This window comes from Leishmania infantum, chromosome 3 (genome assembly GCF_000002875.2).
Source record: "Leishmania infantum JPCM5 genome chromosome 3".
Classification (NCBI taxonomy): domain Eukaryota; phylum Euglenozoa; class Kinetoplastea; order Trypanosomatida; family Trypanosomatidae; genus Leishmania; species Leishmania infantum.
The window spans coordinates 2501-23003 of NC_009388.2; the positions used below are offsets into that span (position 1 = coordinate 2501).

The window sequence follows — 20503 nt, forward strand, 5'->3', positions numbered from 1 at the left end:
TAACCCTAACCCTAACCCTAACCCTAACCCTAACCCTAACCCTAACCCTAACCCTCGTACTTTTTCCTATCTTGGACCCGATGGATGTCTCTCCGACGCAGGAAGAGCATTGTCGATCCGGTTAGGCCGCGACGAAGATTGTGGTCGCTGGGGCAACGAGCTACGTGGCGAGAAAAAGTGGCTGCAGAACAGGGGTGATTGTGCTCTGGGGTCTTCTGAAATGAACGGATGGCGTCGCTGGCTGGACCGAGAGTATTCAGTGGCATTGTGCAGAGCGGTTGAGGCACACTACGCAGGGAAGGGGGATGGAAGTAAGCCTAAGATGGGGAGGTGAAGAGGACAAGTACGTGAAGGGAGTGGGAGTGGAAATCTGCATGAGGCACACGGAGTGCTGATAAAATACTAGATTGGAGAAGTATGGCGAGGACACAAACAGGTTCTCGTACCGCAACGAGGATCACCCGCGTCGCTTGTCGGATGCAGCTGGGTAGAGTCGGTGAGCTTGCACACCACTTCCCTAACTCATGTGATTTGCTACTGAACCACGGAAAGCGTGAGTGAGTAGCGGCAGAAAGGAAGCCGTTAGGAAGAGGCATCTGGAAAGGGGATAGAAACCGATGACGGGACATGCGGAGCATAAACAGAGAGAGGGCTTGCTCTTTTTGGGACGATGCAGTAAGCCGACGTAGAGCGTCACAGCACCTGACAATGAGATAAAGGAACGAATAGAATGAGGAAAAGACTCTTGAAAAGATGCAGAGGTAAACAAATGCACGGAACAATAAGGGAGGCCTGAAAGATGGGATAAACTGAAGCAATCGCTCTCGCTGTTACATCACAAGTGTATAATGGTGGATGCCAGCAGTGAATTATTTTCGACGGCACTGCTGTGTCCGATGTTGAGGCAGACACAGAGCACGCAGTACAGGGAAAGGCGGTGCAGCAGTAAGGAAGTAAACAGCGGATCTTCTGTGAATACCAGGATGTATGGTGCGGCAGAGGCGAAATATAGAGGACACGAGCGTGTCAGACGCAGCAGTCCAGCTGAGGGCCACAAAAAATAGCGAAGAAATGCAAATACGGCGAGAGCCACGGATAATCAGACACACGCACGGGCATAGCCGAGTGGAAGCGCACTGCGTGGTCATGGAAAGAAAGCAAACGATCGTGGCTGGATTCGGGGCTTAGTCATGAGTGAACTGCCGCATGCTTGGTGCATTAGCGAGAGCAGTTGTGCTTTTCAGGTTCACGCATCCGCTGACGTCGACGATCTGCACGCATGCCGCGCTCGCACGGAGCGGTTGAAGGCTGCTGATACGCGTGTTGCTGAGCCTCACCTCTTTGAGCTGTGTCGCCGATACGAGGGCCTCGATACTAGTCAGATTGACGCAGCTGCTGGCGTTCACGACTGTCAACGCCGACGCACTGGACTTCAAAGCATCCAGGCTGTCAATACATGTGTTTTGGAGAGACACCTCTCTCAGCTTCGTGGCGGACTCGAGAGCCGAAATGTCGCGCAGGTTCAGGCACCCGCTGACGTCCACCTTCTCCAGGGTTCTGGTGACAGGGCGAAGCACATTTAGGGAGTCGAGACGAAGCTTTCGCATCCACATTGTCTTGATACTTGTGGCGGCACCAAGGGGCGCGAAGTCTTTTATCATAATGCAGCCGCTGACATTGATGAATTCGAGAGAGGATGCGACTGGCACCAGCGCATCAATGGAGGTAATCGATGTGTTCGCCAGGTCGACGCGGCGAAGCCTCACGGCACCGGATAGGATGGACACATCCGAGATTTTCGTGCACCCCGTCACCTCAAGTACCGTCAGCGATGCCATGCTAGATTTCAGCGCCTCGATGCTGTTTATCTTTGTACCCCATAGGTACGCCTCTCTGAGCTTGGTTGCGGCGGCGAGAGCTGAGAGATCAGACACTTCCGCGCAGTTGCCCAGGGCAATCACCTCGAGGGATGGGGCACTGCACCGCAGTGCATCGATGCTGCTTACAGCCGTGTTCGTAAGATACACCTCCCTCAACTTTGTGGCATTGGAGAGAGGGGATATATCAGAAACGTGAGTACAGCCAACCAGCTCAACCCACTGGAGGCAACCGGCGCTTGGCCGCAGTGCCTCAATGCTCTGTAGCGCCGTGTTGTGGAGACGCACCTCCCGCAGCTTCGTGGCGTTCAGCAAAGAAGAAACCTCCGACACCCGGCCGCATCCTCCAATGTCCAGCACCTCCAGAGAGGATACGCTGAAACGAATAGCATGTATGTTGCTGATGTTGGTGCCCCAGAGGTATACAAGCCTCAGCTTTGTGGCCACGAGCAGCGGCGTAATGTCCGAGATGCGGCCACAGCCGCCGATAGCAACAACCTCGAGAGTCGCCGCTGACGGCTGCAGGGCCTCAATATTGCCGATGCCAGTGTTTGTGAGATACACTTCCCGAAGCTGTGTAGCGTGCATGAGCAGTGAAATGTCACCAATGCGGGAGCAGCCGCCCAGGAAAAGGCACTTCAAGGATGGCACGCTCGCACGAAGGTCGTCAAGGGAGTCAACGGCGGTGCTGGCCAGTCGCACCTCCCGCAGCTTTGCTGCTCCACGGAGAGGGGAAATATCGGAGATCGGGCAGTTGTCGGCGCACACCACTTCGAGGGTACACGCGCTCGCCCGCAGGAATTCGAGATTCTGCACGCCAGTCGACTGCACGTCGACGCAGCGCAAGTGTGAAGCGGTTGCAATGGGTGACAGGTCCCTCAGCGCCACGCAGTGACCTACAAGAAGAACTTCAAGGGTGTCAGCGCTGGGCCGCAGTGCATCAATGTTGTGCACTTTTGTGTGACTTAGGTCGATTTCCTTCAGGCTGCTAGCTTGAGAAAGCGCGTCGATGTTTTCAATGCCAGAGCACCGCTCCAAATGGACCACTTTGAGAATTGGTGCGATTGGCTTCAGAGGGTTGACATCCTTCACCTTTGTGCCTCCGCAGTACAGCTCGCGCAACGATGCTGCTGTAGAAAGACACAGGATGCTGTGTAGCTCAGTGCATCTCTCCACGTCGAGAACAGTAATCGTGGGCATGCTGGCTTGGAGAGGTGAAAGGTCGACGACGCCAGTCCCAGCCAAACGTACCTCCGTCAGCTTCGTCGCTGCTGAAAGCGGGTCGATGCTGGTGAGCTGCGTGCACCCCTCGGCGCTGACAATGTGCAAAGTGGCAGCGGAGCCGCTCAATCCGGCAATACTATTGATGCTTGTGCCTTTCAAGGACACGTGCTGCAGCTTGATGGCCGAAGACAGCGGCTTGACGTCGAGCACCTTGCTGCAATCTATCAACGAAAGAGAAGTGGCATTCGCCAGGTGCGTCAAACCAGCCACATCAGCGAGCTCGCCGCACTCGCGAAACACCACCGTTTCAACCTCCGGGCAGTCGCCCAAGGCACCGACGCTGCGAATCCCGCACCGATGGACCACTAAAACGCGCAGGTCACGAGCGTAGCTAAGAGGCGGTAGAGACGTAAGCTGACGGCAGCCCTGGAGGTGTAGCACGCGTAGTCTTTGGAAGCCACTTATCCTTGTCGGATCCGACAAAGTGGGTGCAGTGCAAAAAAGAATGCGTGTGTGCCTCGTGCTCTGGAGTGCGTTCAGCTGAAGTTGCGAGCGGCAATAGAAGACATAATTTTCATCGGTATCTTCCTCGTCTTTGGTGCAGCCTACGGTCGCCTCATAGCGCTGAATGCACTGTAGATCGTTGGCAACGCTCCTCAAATCAACGGTGAAGCGAGTGGCATCAAGATGACCCACAATGATGTCACGGGCTGTCGCCCCGCTTGTGCTCCCTTGAATAGAACGTAACCGGTTGAGTGACTCAGCGACGAGAGCGTCGCGCAATTCATTTCCAATTGTGCAGCTGAGGTCACTGTCTGTGGCCCATTCAGCATCTGCGCGACAAAGCGGGCACCTCGAGTCGCACATGAAAGAGCAACGGAGGCAGATGTAGTGGTTGCAGTGATTGTTTCGCACCGCAGGGATCATTGGATTCGTGCACACGCAGCAAGTGTATCTGTCGTCAAGATTGATGCCGCTGCGCGTGATAGTGCTCAGCGATGATGAAGGGTCCTCCATGGAGAGTAGTAATGGTGAGAGGAAGTGGTAAATGAGAAACTTGGAGCCCAAGGCCACACTACATTGTGGCGCTGCCACGAGTATACCGTTAATCATGGGGAGGAACGCGACAAAAGGAATGATTGAGAGGAGAAAGGGTGAGAAAGTGAGCAGAAAGAGGCAAGAGGGCCACAAACACTGTGGTAGTTTTTGTTTTTTTTTCGCTGTGTAGACGACTGAACTGCTTCAAGGACAGTATCAGAGGCAAGCATTGGCCAAAACAAAGCAAAAACATTGCATTACAATGGTTGAAAAAACATACTTGTATTGTGCGTGTCTGGTTGTGCTTGCAATCTTCCCCGGTCAAGAGGCGCTTGGAACTCAGTCGATGGTATTGGCGGCCGTCACTGGAAAGAGACGAAAGTGCGAGCGAAGGTGGGGGCGGGAGTCCATAATGAGGAGGGGTGGCCTTGTGACTGGCCCCGAGCCACTTTGCCGGAATGCGTTGAGGGAAGTGTTCTGTGTAGTGGGGTGGTATACCGTGCGCGGGGGCGAGAGGAAAACTGACACATCTTTGCAGTGTGTCCGTGAAACGTAGGCGGTTCTTTGAATTTGTCGCAGTCCTGTGTGCGAGGTCGAGGCAGTGGCATCATCGAAGAGGTCATCGGACCTGTAGGAACTCCCAGGTGACATCTCTGTGAAACAGCCACAAGGAAAACGGCGTTTTTGAAAGGAGCGTGGTGAAGCAGCTCATATTGCCCTCTGGCTTTGCGGCAATGGTCCCATCCCTGCCAGGACGAGGAGGGGGGACGTTCTTGCAGGCGGCAACTATGCTGCGGACGTCCTCACACAAGCACGGAAGCTGCGGTGAAGCACCTGTCGCATCTGAAGGGGGGATGAAGGAATGGGAGAGCATGCGTGCTATTGGTTTCAAACATTTTCTTTTCGCACAGAGAGCAGACTGTGACATCCGCGGATGCTTGTTAAGCACCGCAAAAGAAGGGTTTTATCTGTCTATGGTTCTGCCTAGTGCCTTGAACCGCGAGGTTTTGCAACTTACTGTACTTTGTTTCAGGTGATGCGCTTGCGGTTTCCGTTGCTGAAAAGAGTACTCCAGAATGCCTATAATCTGTTCTGCACCAGAATAAAAAGCGAAGGTCTGCAAAACAAAAGGCCGTTCCACTACTACCCATGCAGTTCACACACAGATAGCTCATCAACTTTCACAGACCAGCTTGTGGAGATGTGCTGCCCAGGCATTGCTACATATGAAAAGCACTTAGCTCCGGTTTTTTAGCATCTGCTTGTGTATTCTTCTGCCCTTTTTTTTTCCGGCGACCTTTCGACCCGTTTCAACCGCTTAAGCGCAAAAAAAAAAAACGCTGCCTGCATTCGGAGATGACCACCGGTGCAGCCGACAAGAAGCACCTAGTACCACTTCTGGAGTTTTTACGATTTGTATCGGAACGAGGCAGGAGCCAAGCAGCCCGATTTCCGAGGCGGATCAACGGTGTCACCGACATGAAGTGCGAACCGTGCGATTCCAGTATAGAGGCAGACTCGCTTCCAGTGAAGCACGAATTTAACGGCGAGGTTGCCTACAGCAGCAGCTATGATAGCTCTCCTTCCGCGTCGCGCGAGAACGCTGTTCCTATGTTACCAGCTGAAGAGTGGCGAAAGCGGAGTCGCTCTGATGATGAAATTTCGGAGGTGATTGTTGGCTCAAGTGCGCCCATCGACTGCGAACTTGAGTTCATGACGACTGGAAAGGGATGCGTCACGTCAAAATACTTTGATTTTTCATTGCTTGATTTAGGTGCGGTGCCGATGATCGAACCAGCCGTGGAAGTCCTTACGAAAGATGTTGCAAAGCAAATACAGGGCAAAGGATGCTGCTACGTGCTTCCTGGTACTTCCATGGTTGTGACAGGTGACATTGTGGATGTCAGCCTCGCGTCCGAAACGGTTCTCGTCTCTCCTGACCGTGGATTACGAGTCGGCTTGGAATGGGTGTCGGTTCGGCGCGTGTTCCACGTGCCGCACAACATAGCGGCCGTGCGGGAAGAAGCGGCGTTCCGAATTCAGAGTATCATCGAAGCAGAGCGGCGAGGGGAAAGAACACCAAGGTTTTCGCCTGTCCAGCTGGCGGAGACTGCAGAGGAGCTGTCATCACCTTTGTCACCTGACAGCCAAGAGGACGCGTAGGCGCAAATTTTTCGCAGTTGCACGTTTCTGGTATAGTTTGTACTCTGAGCAGATGCTTTCTAGGAAATCTGAATCATGACCTTGTTAACGGGAGCCTCATTTTTTGTTTCTGTGTTGCGTTCCTCGTTTTTTTATTGTATGAGCATGCTGTGATACGTTCTTGCAGGTTCTTTTGTTTGTGTGAGCTCTCGCTCGTAGCTCTCTGTTTGGGTATTTTTTTTTCTCTGGAAGTCTTCAACTTTTTTTTCTACCGTGCACGGGATGTAATCGACGTCCTAACTTCTAGCTTTCTTCATTTTTCTTCAAAGAAAGGGAATATTCCGACTGCTCTGAGAGTCAGCATCTCCTGATTATGTTAATTGATTTGCCCTGAAGTCTGAAGCCACTCTTGCCGCTGAGAACGCCAATGCAGTTTTTCGGTGGACGTCGCATTCGGTGGGATCGCCGTATGTGCTGCAGACACAGCCCTCGTTGACTGTCGTGAGCGAGGAGACTTTCTTTTTTGCAATCTTACCGATATCCACTCTCCTGCCTCTTTGCGACCTCTCGCTCAGTCAATCTTTGAGTTGTGGGTCTACAAGGTGTCAGCACCCATTTCATGTTTCACTCGTAATTTTGTCGATTGCACATCCTATCTTGGCAACAAGTAGTACTTTCCTGCTGATTTATTTTTTACATCAGCTTTCACTTGCCTCATTGCTTTCCCCAGAAATCGCAAAAATTAAGACGATGCCGGGCCTCATAGACCCACCCTACCATGCTCTCCTGCTGGAAGGTGTCAACCCAGCAGCCAAGGAGCTGCTGGAGGCGAAGGGGTGCATTGTGGAATATATACCGAACGCTCTGCCGCCTGAAGCGCTGTTGGAGAAGATAAAGGATGTTCATTTTCTCGGCATTCGCAGCAAGACGCAGGTGATTCAGGCAATACTCGACGCAGCTCCCAAGCTTCTTGCGATCGGCTGCTTCTGCATCGGAACAAATCAAGTTGATTTAAACTACGCAAACAAGCGAGGCGTGGCGGTGTTTAACTCCCCGTTCGCAAACACCCGCAGTGTTGCAGAGCTTGTGATCGGGGAAATCATCTCGTTGTCGCGGAAGATCATGCAGCGCAGCGAGGAGGTGCATCGCGGTGTGTGGAACAAGACACATGTAGGCTGCTACGAGGTGCGGGGTAAAACTGTCGGTATTGTTGGGTACGGTCACATCGGTTCCCAGGTTGGTGTACTTGCGGAAGCTCTCGGTATGAACGTAATTTTTTACGATGTGGTGCCGACTCTCGCGATCGGCAACGCCACGAAGTTCACCCATATAAACGACTTGCTCACTTTCTCAGATTTCGTGACGCTTCATGTACCGGAGACGGATGTTACCAAAGGCATGATTGGCGAAGAGCAGATCCAGCTGATGAAGAAAGGCTCCTACCTAATCAACGCTAGTCGAGGAACGGTTGTCGACCTTGAGGCTTTAGCAAAGGCGTTGCGCGAAGGACACCTCGCCGGTGCTGCTATCGACGTTTACCCGGAGGAGCCTGGGTCGAACAAGGAGCTGCACAAAACACCGCTTCAAGGTATTCCCAATGTGATTTTGACCCCACACGTGGGTGGGTCGACATGCGAGGCGCAGGAGGCCATTGGCGTGGAGGTGGGTATGGCGCTTGCTCAGTTTGTGACCAGCGGCGTTACTGCCGGCGCCGTCAATTTCCCGCACCTTGTTCCGCCACCGGTGGACAAGTCGAACTTCCGGCTCACCAACGTTCATGCGAATGTGCCTGGTGCATTGAACGAAATAAACAAGATTGCGGTGGATTTGGGCTGCAACATCGGTATGCAGTTTCTGTCAACTAGCAAAGCGATCGGCTACCTCATCATGGACGTTGACAAGGACGTTGCGACGGAGCTTCGGAAGCGTATTTCGGCGCTCAAGTACAGCATTCGCACGCTGATCATTCGTTAGAGTACTTTCTCCACTCTGAGAATGATGGTGTGTGCAGGGTGACAGAAATAGGCACATTTCACTACTTCCTCCCGTATATACTATTTCTTATCTAAATGTATGGCTTCACGTACACAGAATGTCAATGATATGTCCGCGTTCGTTTCGCGTAAGTGACAATCATGGTGGGCTATCCGCGCCCCTCTTAGTTGCCGCCTTGCATGCGCATTGTAATTGCACGAATCATTTGCTGCTGCCGCTTGATTGAGCGATGTTTCCCCTCATTGGTGGTTCGTTTCATCTGAGCGTCTCTCTTTCTGTTGCAGCGCTCTCGCAGATGTTCTTTTTGAGGAAAAAGGAACGTATCATCTCATTTTCGTGTCTGTTAGGGAATCATACGGTGCTCATTACTTTTGCATTGCCCGTTCTATTCTGATAGACGTGCTCTTTAAAAGGCGGTCAAGCAGTGTGCCTCATGGTACTCTCGCCGCTTAACTGTAGAAGAACCAGCTGTCTTTTCATTCTCGAATATCATCATTCTACTCGCTATGATCCGCTTTGTGAAGTGCTTTGGCAAGTGTTTGTGAAAACGCAACTGTCAAGAATTGAAAAAATAACTGCGGTGAGCTATTGATTCCGGTGAGGATATGTGCACGCCATGTTGATGTGACCCGGGTGAAGTGCCACCCGCTGTGGCCGGAAAGTAGGTTTTCTTTATGCATCGCCTCCGCGTCTTTTTAGTATGCTAAGCATGCACGCTGCCAAGGGCGCTCGATTATCTCCCGTCGATGAAAATGATCTCTTCCAACCTTCTCCATGTGGAATTTCCCGCCTGGTGTCAGCCAGCTTCGTTCGTTGTTGATTTGTCAGGAGCAGCAAAAGATAAGGAAAACACACAAACACCTGCTCTCTTTCCTCCTCTTTCCCCCCCCCCTTTTTTTTAAGAATCACTGTGAGTAATGCTGCCCACTCAGAAGCCGATTCTCTTCACCCCGGGTCCATTGATGACCTCGGATACGGTGAAAGAGGCCATGCTAACTGACTACGCCAGCCGGGATATTCGCTTCGTACAAGCAGTGAAGTTCATCCGCGAGGAGCTTGTTTCCATTTCTGGATTAGACCCCCAGAAGTGGGCGTGCATCCTGCAGCAGGGTTCGGGATCAATGGGCATCGAGGCAGCCATCTCCACTATTTTCCCGCCCACGGGCGGGAAGTTCTTCCTCATCAACTCTGGCAAGTACTCAGAGAAGCAGGCGTATGTGGTGAAGAGGCTGCAGTTCCCGATGGTGATGCTGAAGATGGGTGAAGGCGAGGAGCTAAAGATGAGTGCTCTGGAATCTATCATCCGCGCCAACCCTGACATCACAACTGTGGGCCTCGTCCACCACGAGACTAGCACCGGAATGCTCTATCCAGCCGAGCGAATAGCAGAGGTGGTTCGCCGCGAGTTGCCCAAGGCCAAGATTATCATTGACGGCATCAGTGCCTTTGGCGGTATCCCGTGCAACTACGAAAAGGCTTGCGACGTGCTCGTTGCCGCGCCGAACAAATGCTTGCACAGCGTACCTGGAATCTCCATCATCCTGGCCCGCCGCTTGCTCATCGAGGCCGCGAAGGGGTGCGCGCGGAGTGCGACACTTGACCTTAGCATGCAGCTGATGTCGTTCGACAAGAGTGGTCAGTTCGCCGTCACACCGCCGGTCCACGTTGTGATGGCGCTGCAGCAGGCGCTTGTGGAGTACAAGCGCGACGGCGGCTTATCAGGGAGGCAAAAGGCGTACCAGGCGAAGGCACAGCTTGTCCGCGAAGCCGTGAAAGCGATGGGCTTCTCGCTTTTCTTGGACGAAAGCAAGCCGAGCTGCGCCGACATTGTGGTGTGCGTGAACATGCCAACGGATCCACGCTGGAGCTTCAAGAAGTTTTACACTTACCTCAACGAGCGCGGTCTCATCATCTACCCTGGCAAGGCGTCGCATGCCGAGACGTTCCGCTTCGGCATAATTGGACACACTTCACTTGCCAATTGCGATCGCCTCATGAAGTGCGCCAAGGAAGCGCTCCAAACCATGGGCATTGACCACCTTCAGACAAAGAGCAGCATTTAGGTGCATGCGTTTGTATGTGTGGCTGCACAACAACGCCGTTTTACTGTTCACAAATAGGTATTGTAGCCGGAGGCCACCATGGCATCACAGTTTCCCCTCTTCTCGTTTTGCTCCTCCTGAGTTTTGGGGATGTTTAATAGTTTTTCCTCCCACAGCGTCTTTTCTTTTTTCACCTTGTTACTGTTGTATATTCCTTCCGCACTGACACCGCTGCTCGTATACACTATCTAAGAGCCGCATGTATTACAGGGTGCAGGGAGGGCTGCTCTATTCGTGAGCAATTTCGTAACGTGCCGCATATTGAGAACAGTGGTAGAGGCGGATTCCACTCCATAGTTCTCCTCTTTTTGTTCGACTCTCATTTTTGCTTTATCCCTCCCCCTCTCTATTCCAGCCGCTGCGGACCAGCTGGTTGAGAAGCAGCGGAAAAGGAAGGGGAGGGGTACGCGATGCAGGTGCGGACGATTCAGGCACATGCGTACGAGGAAAGTCGCCTTTACCTTGTCCGCATCAGATTCATTTTTACGCCTTCTTATGGAAGGTGTTTTCTCGCTCACCAGGAGGGAACTGCGAAAGTGCGAAAAGCAGCAGCGGCGCCGAAAAGGGGGGCAAAAGCCAGCTCCTTTACCTTTTGTTACAGTCGCACCTGTCAGGAAAAAACAGACACATACACACATACGCATATCTAGGCACGAAAGCCCCGAGGCGAGTGTTCTCACTGTTTTTGAGCGGTGTGTGCATGATCATCTCATAGGCAGAGATAGAATAAAGCGAATGATTCGCCCAGACTGTGCATTGTCCCCGCCGCTGCAGGGCCTCGTGATAAATGATGGCGCGTATGGCCATCCATGCATCACGAGTGCAACCCCCGTTTCTTTATTTTTGGTTGGGCTCTAGTGACATTCGTGTTTTTCGTTTCCGAGGGGCAATCGCGAACTTTTTTGCCCCCCCCCCCACTCTGTGCTCTTCATGGTGTTCTGAGGTCCTTGTAGCAGCGGGAGTGATACAAACAGCGCGGTATCTCGTGAACCAGAAGAAGCTGCGGGCAGTGGACAAGGAAGTATAAAAGTGGTCTGCGGATCTAGACTTGACGGATATCCTCCCAGACGTTCGTTGAATGTGCTACCCTGCTAGAGGAGTGGAGGCGTTGTGCCGAAGCAAGTGCAATGACGTTGTGCGCTACATCGACTACAAGTATGGCAAGGCATCAGTAGCCTACAAGATGTGCAACGAGTCAGCGTACGAGTAGACTTCTGACAAGTTACTCGGAAGAGTTCGCTGTTTTGTTTTCTTCGACCATACCACTGCGCCGCTGAAGTGAATGCCGTCCTTCGTGAAGGTTGCTAGGACGACCCCCGCTCCCAAGCACCCAAGCGGGGCGATGGTAATTCACCGCGAAGCGAGCAAAGGACGAACCGGTGTGATGATGTACTGTGTGCTTGTGGGGCTCGAGCCTGCTTTCTCACGCTCTGGTGAGGCGTTCATGAAGTACTATGATCATCTTGCTGAGCGAGTTCGGTGGCAAGGTGGCTGCTGACGAACCCGTTATGGCTCTCACGCGCGTCTGCCTTATCGCGACGCCTCGGTATTCGCCTCTGCATACTCTCAAGCTTTCCGTGGACAGTGGGGAGGCACCGATGCTTTCAATTTGCCTGCACAGCAGTAGAGAAAAGCAGCAGATGGTCTTGGATCGGCACTACCCGACAATGGAACGTGGAGTGGAGGTGGGGATGCTGATATTGATGTGTGACGGGGAGCCGCGAGTTCTCCACCTGTGCGGAGACTGAAGGTATGAGATTCTCGACTCCGGCGGTAGCCTGATGGGTGGTACTCTCCGTGCACACACTCTTCAAAGAGACAAAGTACAGTGGTAGGGCCTTAGACTAGCTGGCGATGGAGTGCAGTGAGGAGTGTTGCACCGAGTTCCACAGTCGAGGAACCCCTCTAGCCAAAGTCGCTCGGCTGATTCTCGTTCTTTCGTGTCCACCCATGTCGCGGCGGCGCACTAAAGCGCTTGGCTATTCTCTCTGTGTGTTGCCTTGTTTCGCTTACTGTGTGGAGATGCGTGATGGTGCCACACATGCGTGCGTTTGTTCGCCCAACGCACGAGAAGTCTCTCTGCGATCATCCTTTTGTTGGCGGTGCCGTTCTTCCCGTTCCTCATCACCTTCTCCCTCTTGGGCCTCTCTGTATCTCTCCACTGCTGCTGTCTTCCACCGAGTTGCGTCTCTATGACCACCCCGTCTCCCCCCCCCTTTCCCTTTTCTCCCTTTTTTCCTCAGTGTCTCCACGCACATACATTTCTCTTATCGCGTGTGGATTTTTGTTTTTTTTTGCCTGTTGTGCTGCGTTGTCCTTGTCATTTGTTTGTGTCGCCGCGCACACCCTCAGCTTGATTCGAGCAGATCAGCATCGAAGCAGAGAAGACTAAAGGAAATTCTTCGATTTCTTACTTCTACAGTACGTGGAAGTGCTATTTGCGCATCATACGCACTTTTCTGTCCCCTCCCCACCCCCTCTTCACGCCTTTGATCATGCGTCGAATGTGGAGAGCGACCGCCTCAGTCCTCTCTGGCTGTCGCACTCCTCTGTCCTTTCATGTGCCTGGCTTGTGCAGAAAAGACTTTTTCTCGAAACAAAAAAGAAGAAACTGCTCCCGTTCTCTTTGGCTGTAAAGGAAAGAGAGGAGGGAGAGGAAGAGACGCAACGGCTGTTATTGCCGCGGTGAATCATGTGATAGGCTGCTGCTCATGCGTGCTTTCCCTTTACACTCTTGCTTTGTGTGCACTGTCTTCTATGTGAAGTGGTTTCTTTGGTGTTTCTGGCGCGCGCCGCACAACACAAAACCCCATCGTTGGCTTCGCAGTTTCTCACTCTCTCCTATGTCTCCTGCTCATTTTTCCACGCTGCTGGTCGCGCCTTTTACTCCACCAAGTTCCCACCGCAAGTGTTATCGGGCAGCGCTTGATTGGAAACTCCGATGCTGCCAGCAACGCTTCGTTTGCTGCTCAGTGTGTCTGTGGCGACTCTAGTGCTGTACTACGTGCTCAAGCACTTCTCCGCCCCGAAGGGAGGTGCCAAGAAGCTGAAGCGGAGAAAGGACCCTGCAGAGCGCAAGCCTGTCAAGGGCGTCGCACCGCATAAGATTGATATCTTCACCACCAACGTATGCGCGGCCTTTCCGGAAATGTCGGTCGACGCCGCCCGGCGTCTCTTTCCACGCAAGTTCGAGGTGCACGGTCACGTCGTGGTGATTCGCCTGAATGATGGCACCTCGGTAGAGGAGCTCCGCCCGCTGGCACGCTTTTTTGCCGAGTCCTTTGCACCGGTTTTGGTGCATGTGGTACTGCTGGACGTGGACGGCATCGTTGGCGAGCTCCGCCGCCCATCTCTGCAGATCCTGTTCCAGGCAGACACCGCCTTGACGAAATGTGCGACGTCGCTGCGACGCACCGTGCAACGCCGCTGGGGAGATGCGCGGAAGCGAGGCCAAACGTCGTGTATGACAATTGATGCTATGGAGAGCACACTGAATCGGTGGACGGCCTCACCAACCTTCACGGCACACGTGGAGAACGGTGTCATTTACAGCTTCGACGTGTCGCGGGTGATGTTTAGCAGCGGCAACACGACGGAGCGAATGCACTTTGGGACCGTCACTGCTGCTGATGAGGTCGTGGTAGACATGTTTTGCGGCATCGGCTACTTCACCCTTCCATTAGCGATGCATGGCAACGTTGCAGCTATTCACGCTCTTGAGAAGAACCCGGATAGCATCGACTTTTTGAAGCTAAATGCCGTGCTGAACAAGGTGGACCACCTCATTCGCCCCGTGTGCGGTGACAACCGCGAGGTGGGAGAGGAGTTGCTGGGCAAGTGCGACCGTGTTTTGATGGGCTACATTCCTACGTGCAAGTCGTTTCTCCCGCGTGCTCTGTCGTTCCTCAAGCGCAACGAGGCAGGGCGGAGTAGCGGCGTCGTGCACTACCACTTGCTTGCCGACAAGCTCAGCGCTGCGCAGGAGGCGCTGAGGGACGTCCAAGATGAGCTGGGGGAGGAGGTCGCCGCGTTCGTCCGCATTACTGATCTTCGATGTGTGAAGTCGTACGCTCCGAAACGCTTCCACTTTGTTGCTGATCTCGTTTTCGAGTAGCGAGGGGGTGCGAGGGCGGTAGTGATATTCGCGGTGGCGAGTTGCGTGTCTGTGTGTATGTGTGTGCTGGAATGAGGGTATGAAGGGGTGCGCTGTCTCTCTCTCTCCCTGCGCGTTGGCCCTCGTTCTACGTGACATACGCCTTATTGCCGCTTTGCTCTGCTGATTTGGCTGACACCAGCAGCAGTAGCGGCCAAACACTTCGGCCCGCGCTGATGGCGTGCCTTCCCAGCTGTGTAGTCCCGCTCCTCTAAGCCGAGTAACCAGTGAGACGAAGAAAAACAAAGAAAGACGCGTCGCGCTCTTGTTGCGCTTGAGACGCGACGAAACGAAGGGCAGAGGAGAGAAGCAGGGCAAGCTCAAAGCGATGCTCATCGTGCAGCGACGCTTCGCCTCATCGTCTCCTCTTCCATACGTCACATTAGCCTATTTCGCTTCTCATCTCTTCGGCTTTCCTGAAGAGAGACACAAGCAGGCCCTTATTCTCTCCCAACCTCGCACGCACTTTCACGCTCTCCCATCCGCTCTCCTTCCCCTCTTCAACAACGTGTTGACGTGATTCTTGGTCGAGGTGATCCCTCCCCCCTCACTTCCCCTCTTCCGCCTAATCACAACCACCACGTGCTTTCCCTCCCTCCTATCGTGTTTGTCTGCTCACGTCTCGTTGGCTTCACGTCTTCTACGCCACCAGGCAAGACGGCACATCCGAAGGCACTTGCCTCCCCACCCCCTCCCCGCTCTCTCTCTTTGCGCAGTGCGTTCGACTCATCCTTACGCACGCAGGCGACACGGAGTTCTTCGTCTTTGTTTTTCTGTTTCTCCTCGCAGGTCGTAGTGGTTATGTGGGCGAATGGAAGAGCAGGAGCTTAGCAAGGTCATCATCACTGAGGCGGCGCGGTGCTCGCAAGGTCGTCTGGACAGCGAGACCACCGCTCAGCTTGCGCGCTTCCTCAGTGATGCGAAGGGGCGAAACCGCGTCTATCAGTGCTGCCTAGACCTCGCACAAGACCCGGGACGGCGGCCGCGCATCATGATGTTGCTGGTAAACTACGTCCAGAGCTTCCCACCGTCTCGCCAATGCCTCGAGAGCATTAAGGGTTTCTGTAAGGCTCACTCCTCCGGCGACGTCAGCCAGGATCTGCTGAAACTGGTGGGCGCACTGCTGCGGGAGGCGCCGTTGGAGGGTCTGTCCAGCTCGATTGTGCGGTCTTCACGACAAGGCTATGCCTCGGAGTTCGCGCTGCTGGCCGACTTCTCTGCTCCGTCGCCGGGGGGTGGCGGCGGTGGCAGCGTTTCCATCTCCACTGTGCCTTACATGAAGTGGATGGGCGTCTCCGTGAAGAAGAACGAGGGAGTGAAGTGCTACAGCGAGGTCATGTACCAACGCGTGTGGTGCCCCCCGTACGTAGATCAGTTCCCGCTGCTGTGCCTCGAATCTACCGTGGAACGGCAAGCCAATATCATGTCGACCTTTTCAGCCAACTACAAGACGAACCCAAACGTGATGCAGGCTACCCTCTTCTTTATGAAGCAGCTCTGTGACGGCTATGTGTCTAAGCTGGTTCTCTCTGAGCCGCAGCTGCACTTCCGGTCTGTGACCATCTGCTATCTGCCCATGCTGCTCGAGATGATGGAGAGCGACTACCTGTGCGTGCGCAACCACGTCTACGACTTCATCTTCAACCTTGGTGTGCATGTGCAGCTCATCGACCCCTCTGGCGTCTACCCCGGGTGCACGGAGGCGCTCGAGCAAGAGGTGGTGTGGATGGTGCTTACCGTGACGGAGCGGCAGGCGGTGCTGAAGATTTGCGACGAGACGACGTGGACGGCAGCAGCCAAGTGCCTGCTGGCGGTGGTGCCGCCGTGCTATCGGCACCTAGCTGATTGTCGGGTGCTCTTTCAAGTGCTGCAGCTGCCGGGGCTGTGGGAGCTGCACCCCGAGGCCTTCACCGCCCTGGCGCAAGCGTTCGCGCGGAGTCTCTTATCGAACAAAGATGTAGACGTGGCCGCCGCTGACAACCTCGTCGTCGACGAGGTCGCCTTTGCCAAGCTGGGCAGTTCCGCGATGTCTGACATTCTTACCATCTACCGACACTGCACCACTCCAGGCGCGCGCAAGGCTCTCTTCCAGCTTCTGGTGGCGTGCGCGGCCCGCCGGCAAGGGGCGAACGGTGCCCGCAGCGGTGTGCGCATGTCTGGACAGCTGTCCCCCGAGGCCCGCGCAGGCGCCTTCAGGGATTTGATGTCAGTGGACTTTTTCTGGTATGTTTTCCCGCTGCTGTACTACATGTCCGAAACGGTGCAGCGGGAGCTTCCGCGACGCATCGCCGACGGCCTCGTTAAGTCTGACTTCGATGGCACCAAGAAGAGCTGGAACGTTGTGCTGCCGCTGGTGGAGAACATGCTCGGGCTGCTCGCTGAGGATGCCGAGCTGGAGAGCTACACGCAGGCGCGTTTCAAGGGTGTTGAGGTTCTGCGGCGCAGGGATGAGACGGCGTTTTTGGAAGCCCTTCAGGTGCTTCTGGGTGAGGTAGCTGGGACCTTGCCGCTGCTGCTGGAAGGGCAACGAGAGGCGAGTGACACCAAGATGTGCACTGCCGCCTGGCGGCTCGCCTTTGTCAGCCTCCGCTGGAGCGCGCGGTACTTGCCAGACGACGCTCACCGCGCCCTGACGGATAAGCTGGTGCGCAACCTGGTCTTCTACAAAGACGGCCGTGGCCACATCGGAAACCGCGCACGAGTGGGCCACATGTGCGCCTCCCTTCTCTTTTCCCTGAATCTGCTGTGCCGTACGTCTTCGCAGTGCGACGCCGTCACGTTCCGCACCGTCCTGGAGGTGGTTCTCTTCGACCGCGGTGATGCCATGGATACCCGGACTGCCATGGCTCTCTACCATCACCTTATCGAGTATCTATGCGTGCCGACGCGGTCATCTTTCTACTTGAACACCGCCAACGACGTCAGCGACATATCGGCCATGATCATTCGCGAGCGAGCGATGTGCATCAGCTCTGCTGCTGTTCAGCTCGTTGGGCTTCGCGTGCTGTGGGGCATGTATCGTAGCCTCGATCAGAGTCAAGCCGCCGCGGTGTGCCGCGCGCGGCATGTGCTGGTTCTCCTCCTGTGCCATCAGAGCACCGACCGCCGGGGAGTAGAGGTGCGCACGTGGAGGACGGTCCTCACAGACTCTTACCCGCCCGTTGCGCTGCTCGCGGCCGAGAAGATCATGCACATCTTCAAGGCGGAAGAGAAGCCGAGCACCGCCACAGAGATCAACAGTGAAGCTTTTCGTGACGTGTACCACGACGCGATGCGCATCCTGGAAAAGGGGGAGAGGAAGCGCATCTACTAGTTGTCTGCTGTTAGTTGAGAGCCAGATGGAATGCGGAAAGCTTTACCACCTGTATTTATGTGCGCGTGTGTGTGTGCCGCTTCCTGAGTAGCTCGCTGTATGCATGTGTGGTCTCTTGCTTCGTTTCTTTACTGCAGCAGCAAAGAGCTCACCTCATTTGCTTCCACGCAGAGGAGCGACCTCCACCGCCTCCAGACGGCAACCACTTCCGTGCGAACTGCTCACTCACGACTCTCTCTCTGTCTTGCTGGATGCTCAGGTCCTCCCTTCCCTCTCTCTCTTTTCTCGCGCGCTTCGCACATGCAGCGCCACCCGCCCCAACGCACACGCGCTTCCTCTCATATGTATCCGTCAGAAACGAAACGGAGGACAACAACAGCTTACGTCTTCTCCTTCCAGGAAGCAAGCTGGGCAACCAGATAGTGCGGCCACACGCCATCCCCCTCCTCCCACACGTTACCCATGGCAACCCCAGCTGGACGCTCCGTCAAGTTCTCCCTCGAGGAGGATCCTGTGGGGCACATGGCCGAGGGTGAGGCCACTCCGTCGGCGGTGACAGCGCCGGCCGCCGCCGGAGCATCCGTATCTATACCAGAGGAGCCCGCCAACGCGACCGAGAGAAACCCTGCCACGTTATTGCCCGCGGACGCAAGCGTGTCTTCCGCTGCAGAGGAGGCCCCGTCCGCCGCATCTTGCAGCACACCCACAGCTGCCGCTGAGGCATCGCCGATGGCGTCCATGTCCGCACTCAAGCCAAAGGATCGCATCGGGACGTCCACTCGCCGAAGCAAGTTCGTGTTCTGCGAGGAGTGCCACCAGAACGTGCCGATCGAGGAGTGGCCTGACCACCGTGATCGTCTGCGGAAGGTGAACCTCGTGGAGGAAGTGAGCAGGTTCCACCACACGCTCGTGCGTCTCATGGGCGAGTTCCTCATGTGGGTGCTGCGCAGCGTGTACTTCCGTGAAGTGACGGTGGTGGGACGCGAAAACATCCCTCGCACCGGTGCCGTCGTCTTCTACGGCAACCATCAAAACCAGTTCATCGACGCGCTCATGATGCACTCGCACTGCGGCCGGCCTGTTCGCTTCCTCATGGCCGAGAAGTCCTTCCACAGACCTGTTATTGGGACCTTAGGTCGCATGTTTAACTCCGTCCCGGTTGTGCGGCCGCAGGATGTGCCGCTAGTGGATGGCGACGGAAAGCTGGTGAGGGCCGAGGGGAAGCTCATTGTCGGCGCCGGAACACACTTCTCGCGACTCTCCAAGGGTGATGTTCTCAGCTGGGGAGTCCCCGGAAACTCCAAGTGCCGTGCGCAGGTGAGCCGCATCACCTCCGACGAGGAAGTGGAGGTGACGGTGCCGATCCCGGTGGAGCACGAGGTACACACACCCACCAGCTTCAAGTACTCGGTGCGCATCGACCACTCTGAAATGTACGCCCAGGTGTACGACACGCTGCAGAAGAATCACTGTATCGGTATCTTCCCCGAGGGCGGCTCGCACGACCACACATCACTCCTGCCGCTGAAAGCCGGCGTGGCTCTTTTCAGCCTGGGCGCGGCGGAGCGGCACATCAGCGTGAAGATCGTGCCTGTGGGCTTAACGTACCTCTACGGGCACAAGTTCCGCAGCCGAGCATACATTGAGTTTGGCGAGGCCTTCTCGCCCCCGGACGACCTTGTAAAGCTTTTCGACACAGACAAGCGCAAGGCGACAGGGCTGTTTCTCGAGCAGCTGAACGCAGCCCTGCGGGCTGTGACAATCAACGTGCCGGACTACAAAACGCTGAGCTTCCTGCACTCCTTTCGGCAGCTTTATCAGCCGCCGAACTGCATGCTGTCCGGGCACGACTACCTGCGACTCATCCGTCGGCTAGGCAACGTCATCGAGGAGCAACGCGAGAGCGCCGAATTCGCGGAGTTTCGTGAGAAGGTAGAGAACTACTCGGACTTCTGCAAGGCGCTGATGATCCGCGACAGCCAGGCAGCAACGCTGAAGCAGCTCCTTAACGCCGACAACGAGGCGCTGCAGATTGGGCTGCTGCTGCGTCGCGTGTTCGCCTTGTACTTGATGGCGGTCATCCTCGTCCCCTTCTTCGTTGTAGGCCTGCCCATCGGTGGCATTATCAAGTACCTGGCCCTCAAGCAAACAAAACGCGCGCTTTCGGAGAGCTCCGTCAAGATCGTGGGGGCGGACGTCACTGGGTCCTTCAAGGTGCTCTTTGCCTTTGCGGTGGTGCCGGGGGTGTTCCTGTTGGTGACGTTCATCGTCTTCCTCTACTCGGACAGCCGCACGGCGCTGGTGATCCTCTTCTCGCTTCCCATGGCCATGTACGTCTCGTTGCTCATTCTTCAAGAGGCCATCATGGAGCTGCGAGCCGCGCTCCCGCTGCTCATGTCGCTGGTCTCGCAGCACATGCAGTTCAAGAAGCTTTACGAGCGCCGCGAGGACCTCGCCAGGCAAGCACGGCTCATCGTCCACAAGTACGACCCACAGCTGGAGGAGGAGATTAAGGTGTATGGCGACTCCGGCGACGGCAACGACGACCTGAACCGCGAGCCATCGCTATTCTCTCTTCGCTACAATGTCCGACGCCGGCAGGCCACGAACTCTTGAGACGTGTGTGTGGGACACGCCGAGGCGAGCATTCCTGTGGCGT

The 20503-nt window shown here is 55.1% G+C and overlaps 7 protein-coding genes across 7 annotated transcripts; 6 read left to right on the forward strand and 1 right to left on the reverse strand.

Annotated features, from left to right (window-relative positions):
* Positions 1–1184: 1184 nt before the first annotated feature.
* On the reverse strand, positions 1185–4214 carry LINJ_03_0010 (hypothetical protein; the record flags this gene model as incomplete). Its single annotated transcript, XM_003392125.1, has 1 exon — positions 1185–4214. One exon carries the CDS (start codon positions 4212–4214, stop codon positions 1185–1187), a length of 3030 nt encoding a protein of 1009 aa, XP_003392173.1.
* A 1281-nt stretch (positions 4215–5495) lies between these two features.
* LINJ_03_0020 (conserved hypothetical protein) lies at positions 5496–6302 on the forward strand (the record flags this gene model as incomplete). Its single annotated transcript, XM_003392126.1, has 1 exon — positions 5496–6302. The coding sequence occupies one exon, from the start codon at positions 5496–5498 to the stop codon at positions 6300–6302; it is 807 nt and encodes a 268-aa protein (XP_003392174.1).
* Positions 6303–7031: 729 nt separating this feature from the next.
* LINJ_03_0030 (D-3-phosphoglycerate dehydrogenase-like protein) lies at positions 7032–8255 on the forward strand (the record flags this gene model as incomplete). The annotated part of the gene is made up of 1 exon (XM_003392127.1): positions 7032–8255. The coding sequence occupies one exon, from the start codon at positions 7032–7034 to the stop codon at positions 8253–8255; it is 1224 nt and encodes a 407-aa protein (XP_003392175.1).
* Positions 8256–9193: 938 nt separating this feature from the next.
* On the forward strand, positions 9194–10339 carry LINJ_03_0040 (2-aminoethylphosphonate:pyruvateaminotransferas e-like protein; the record flags this gene model as incomplete). Its single annotated transcript, XM_003392128.1, has 1 exon — positions 9194–10339. The coding sequence occupies one exon, from the start codon at positions 9194–9196 to the stop codon at positions 10337–10339; it is 1146 nt and encodes a 381-aa protein (XP_003392176.1).
* Positions 10340–13319: 2980 nt separating this feature from the next.
* LINJ_03_0050 (conserved hypothetical protein) lies at positions 13320–14492 on the forward strand (the record flags this gene model as incomplete). Its single annotated transcript, XM_003392129.1, has 1 exon — positions 13320–14492. The coding sequence occupies one exon, from the start codon at positions 13320–13322 to the stop codon at positions 14490–14492; it is 1173 nt and encodes a 390-aa protein (XP_003392177.1).
* Positions 14493–15342: 850 nt separating this feature from the next.
* On the forward strand, positions 15343–17844 carry LINJ_03_0060 (conserved hypothetical protein; the record flags this gene model as incomplete). The annotated part of the gene is made up of 1 exon (XM_003392130.1): positions 15343–17844. The coding sequence occupies one exon, from the start codon at positions 15343–15345 to the stop codon at positions 17842–17844; it is 2502 nt and encodes an 833-aa protein (XP_003392178.1).
* A 729-nt stretch (positions 17845–18573) lies between these two features.
* On the forward strand, positions 18574–20460 carry GAT (glycerol-3-phosphate acyl transferase; the record flags this gene model as incomplete). Its single annotated transcript, XM_003392131.1, has 1 exon — positions 18574–20460. The coding sequence occupies one exon, from the start codon at positions 18574–18576 to the stop codon at positions 20458–20460; it is 1887 nt and encodes a 628-aa protein (XP_003392179.1).
* Positions 20461–20503: the final 43 nt, after the last annotated feature.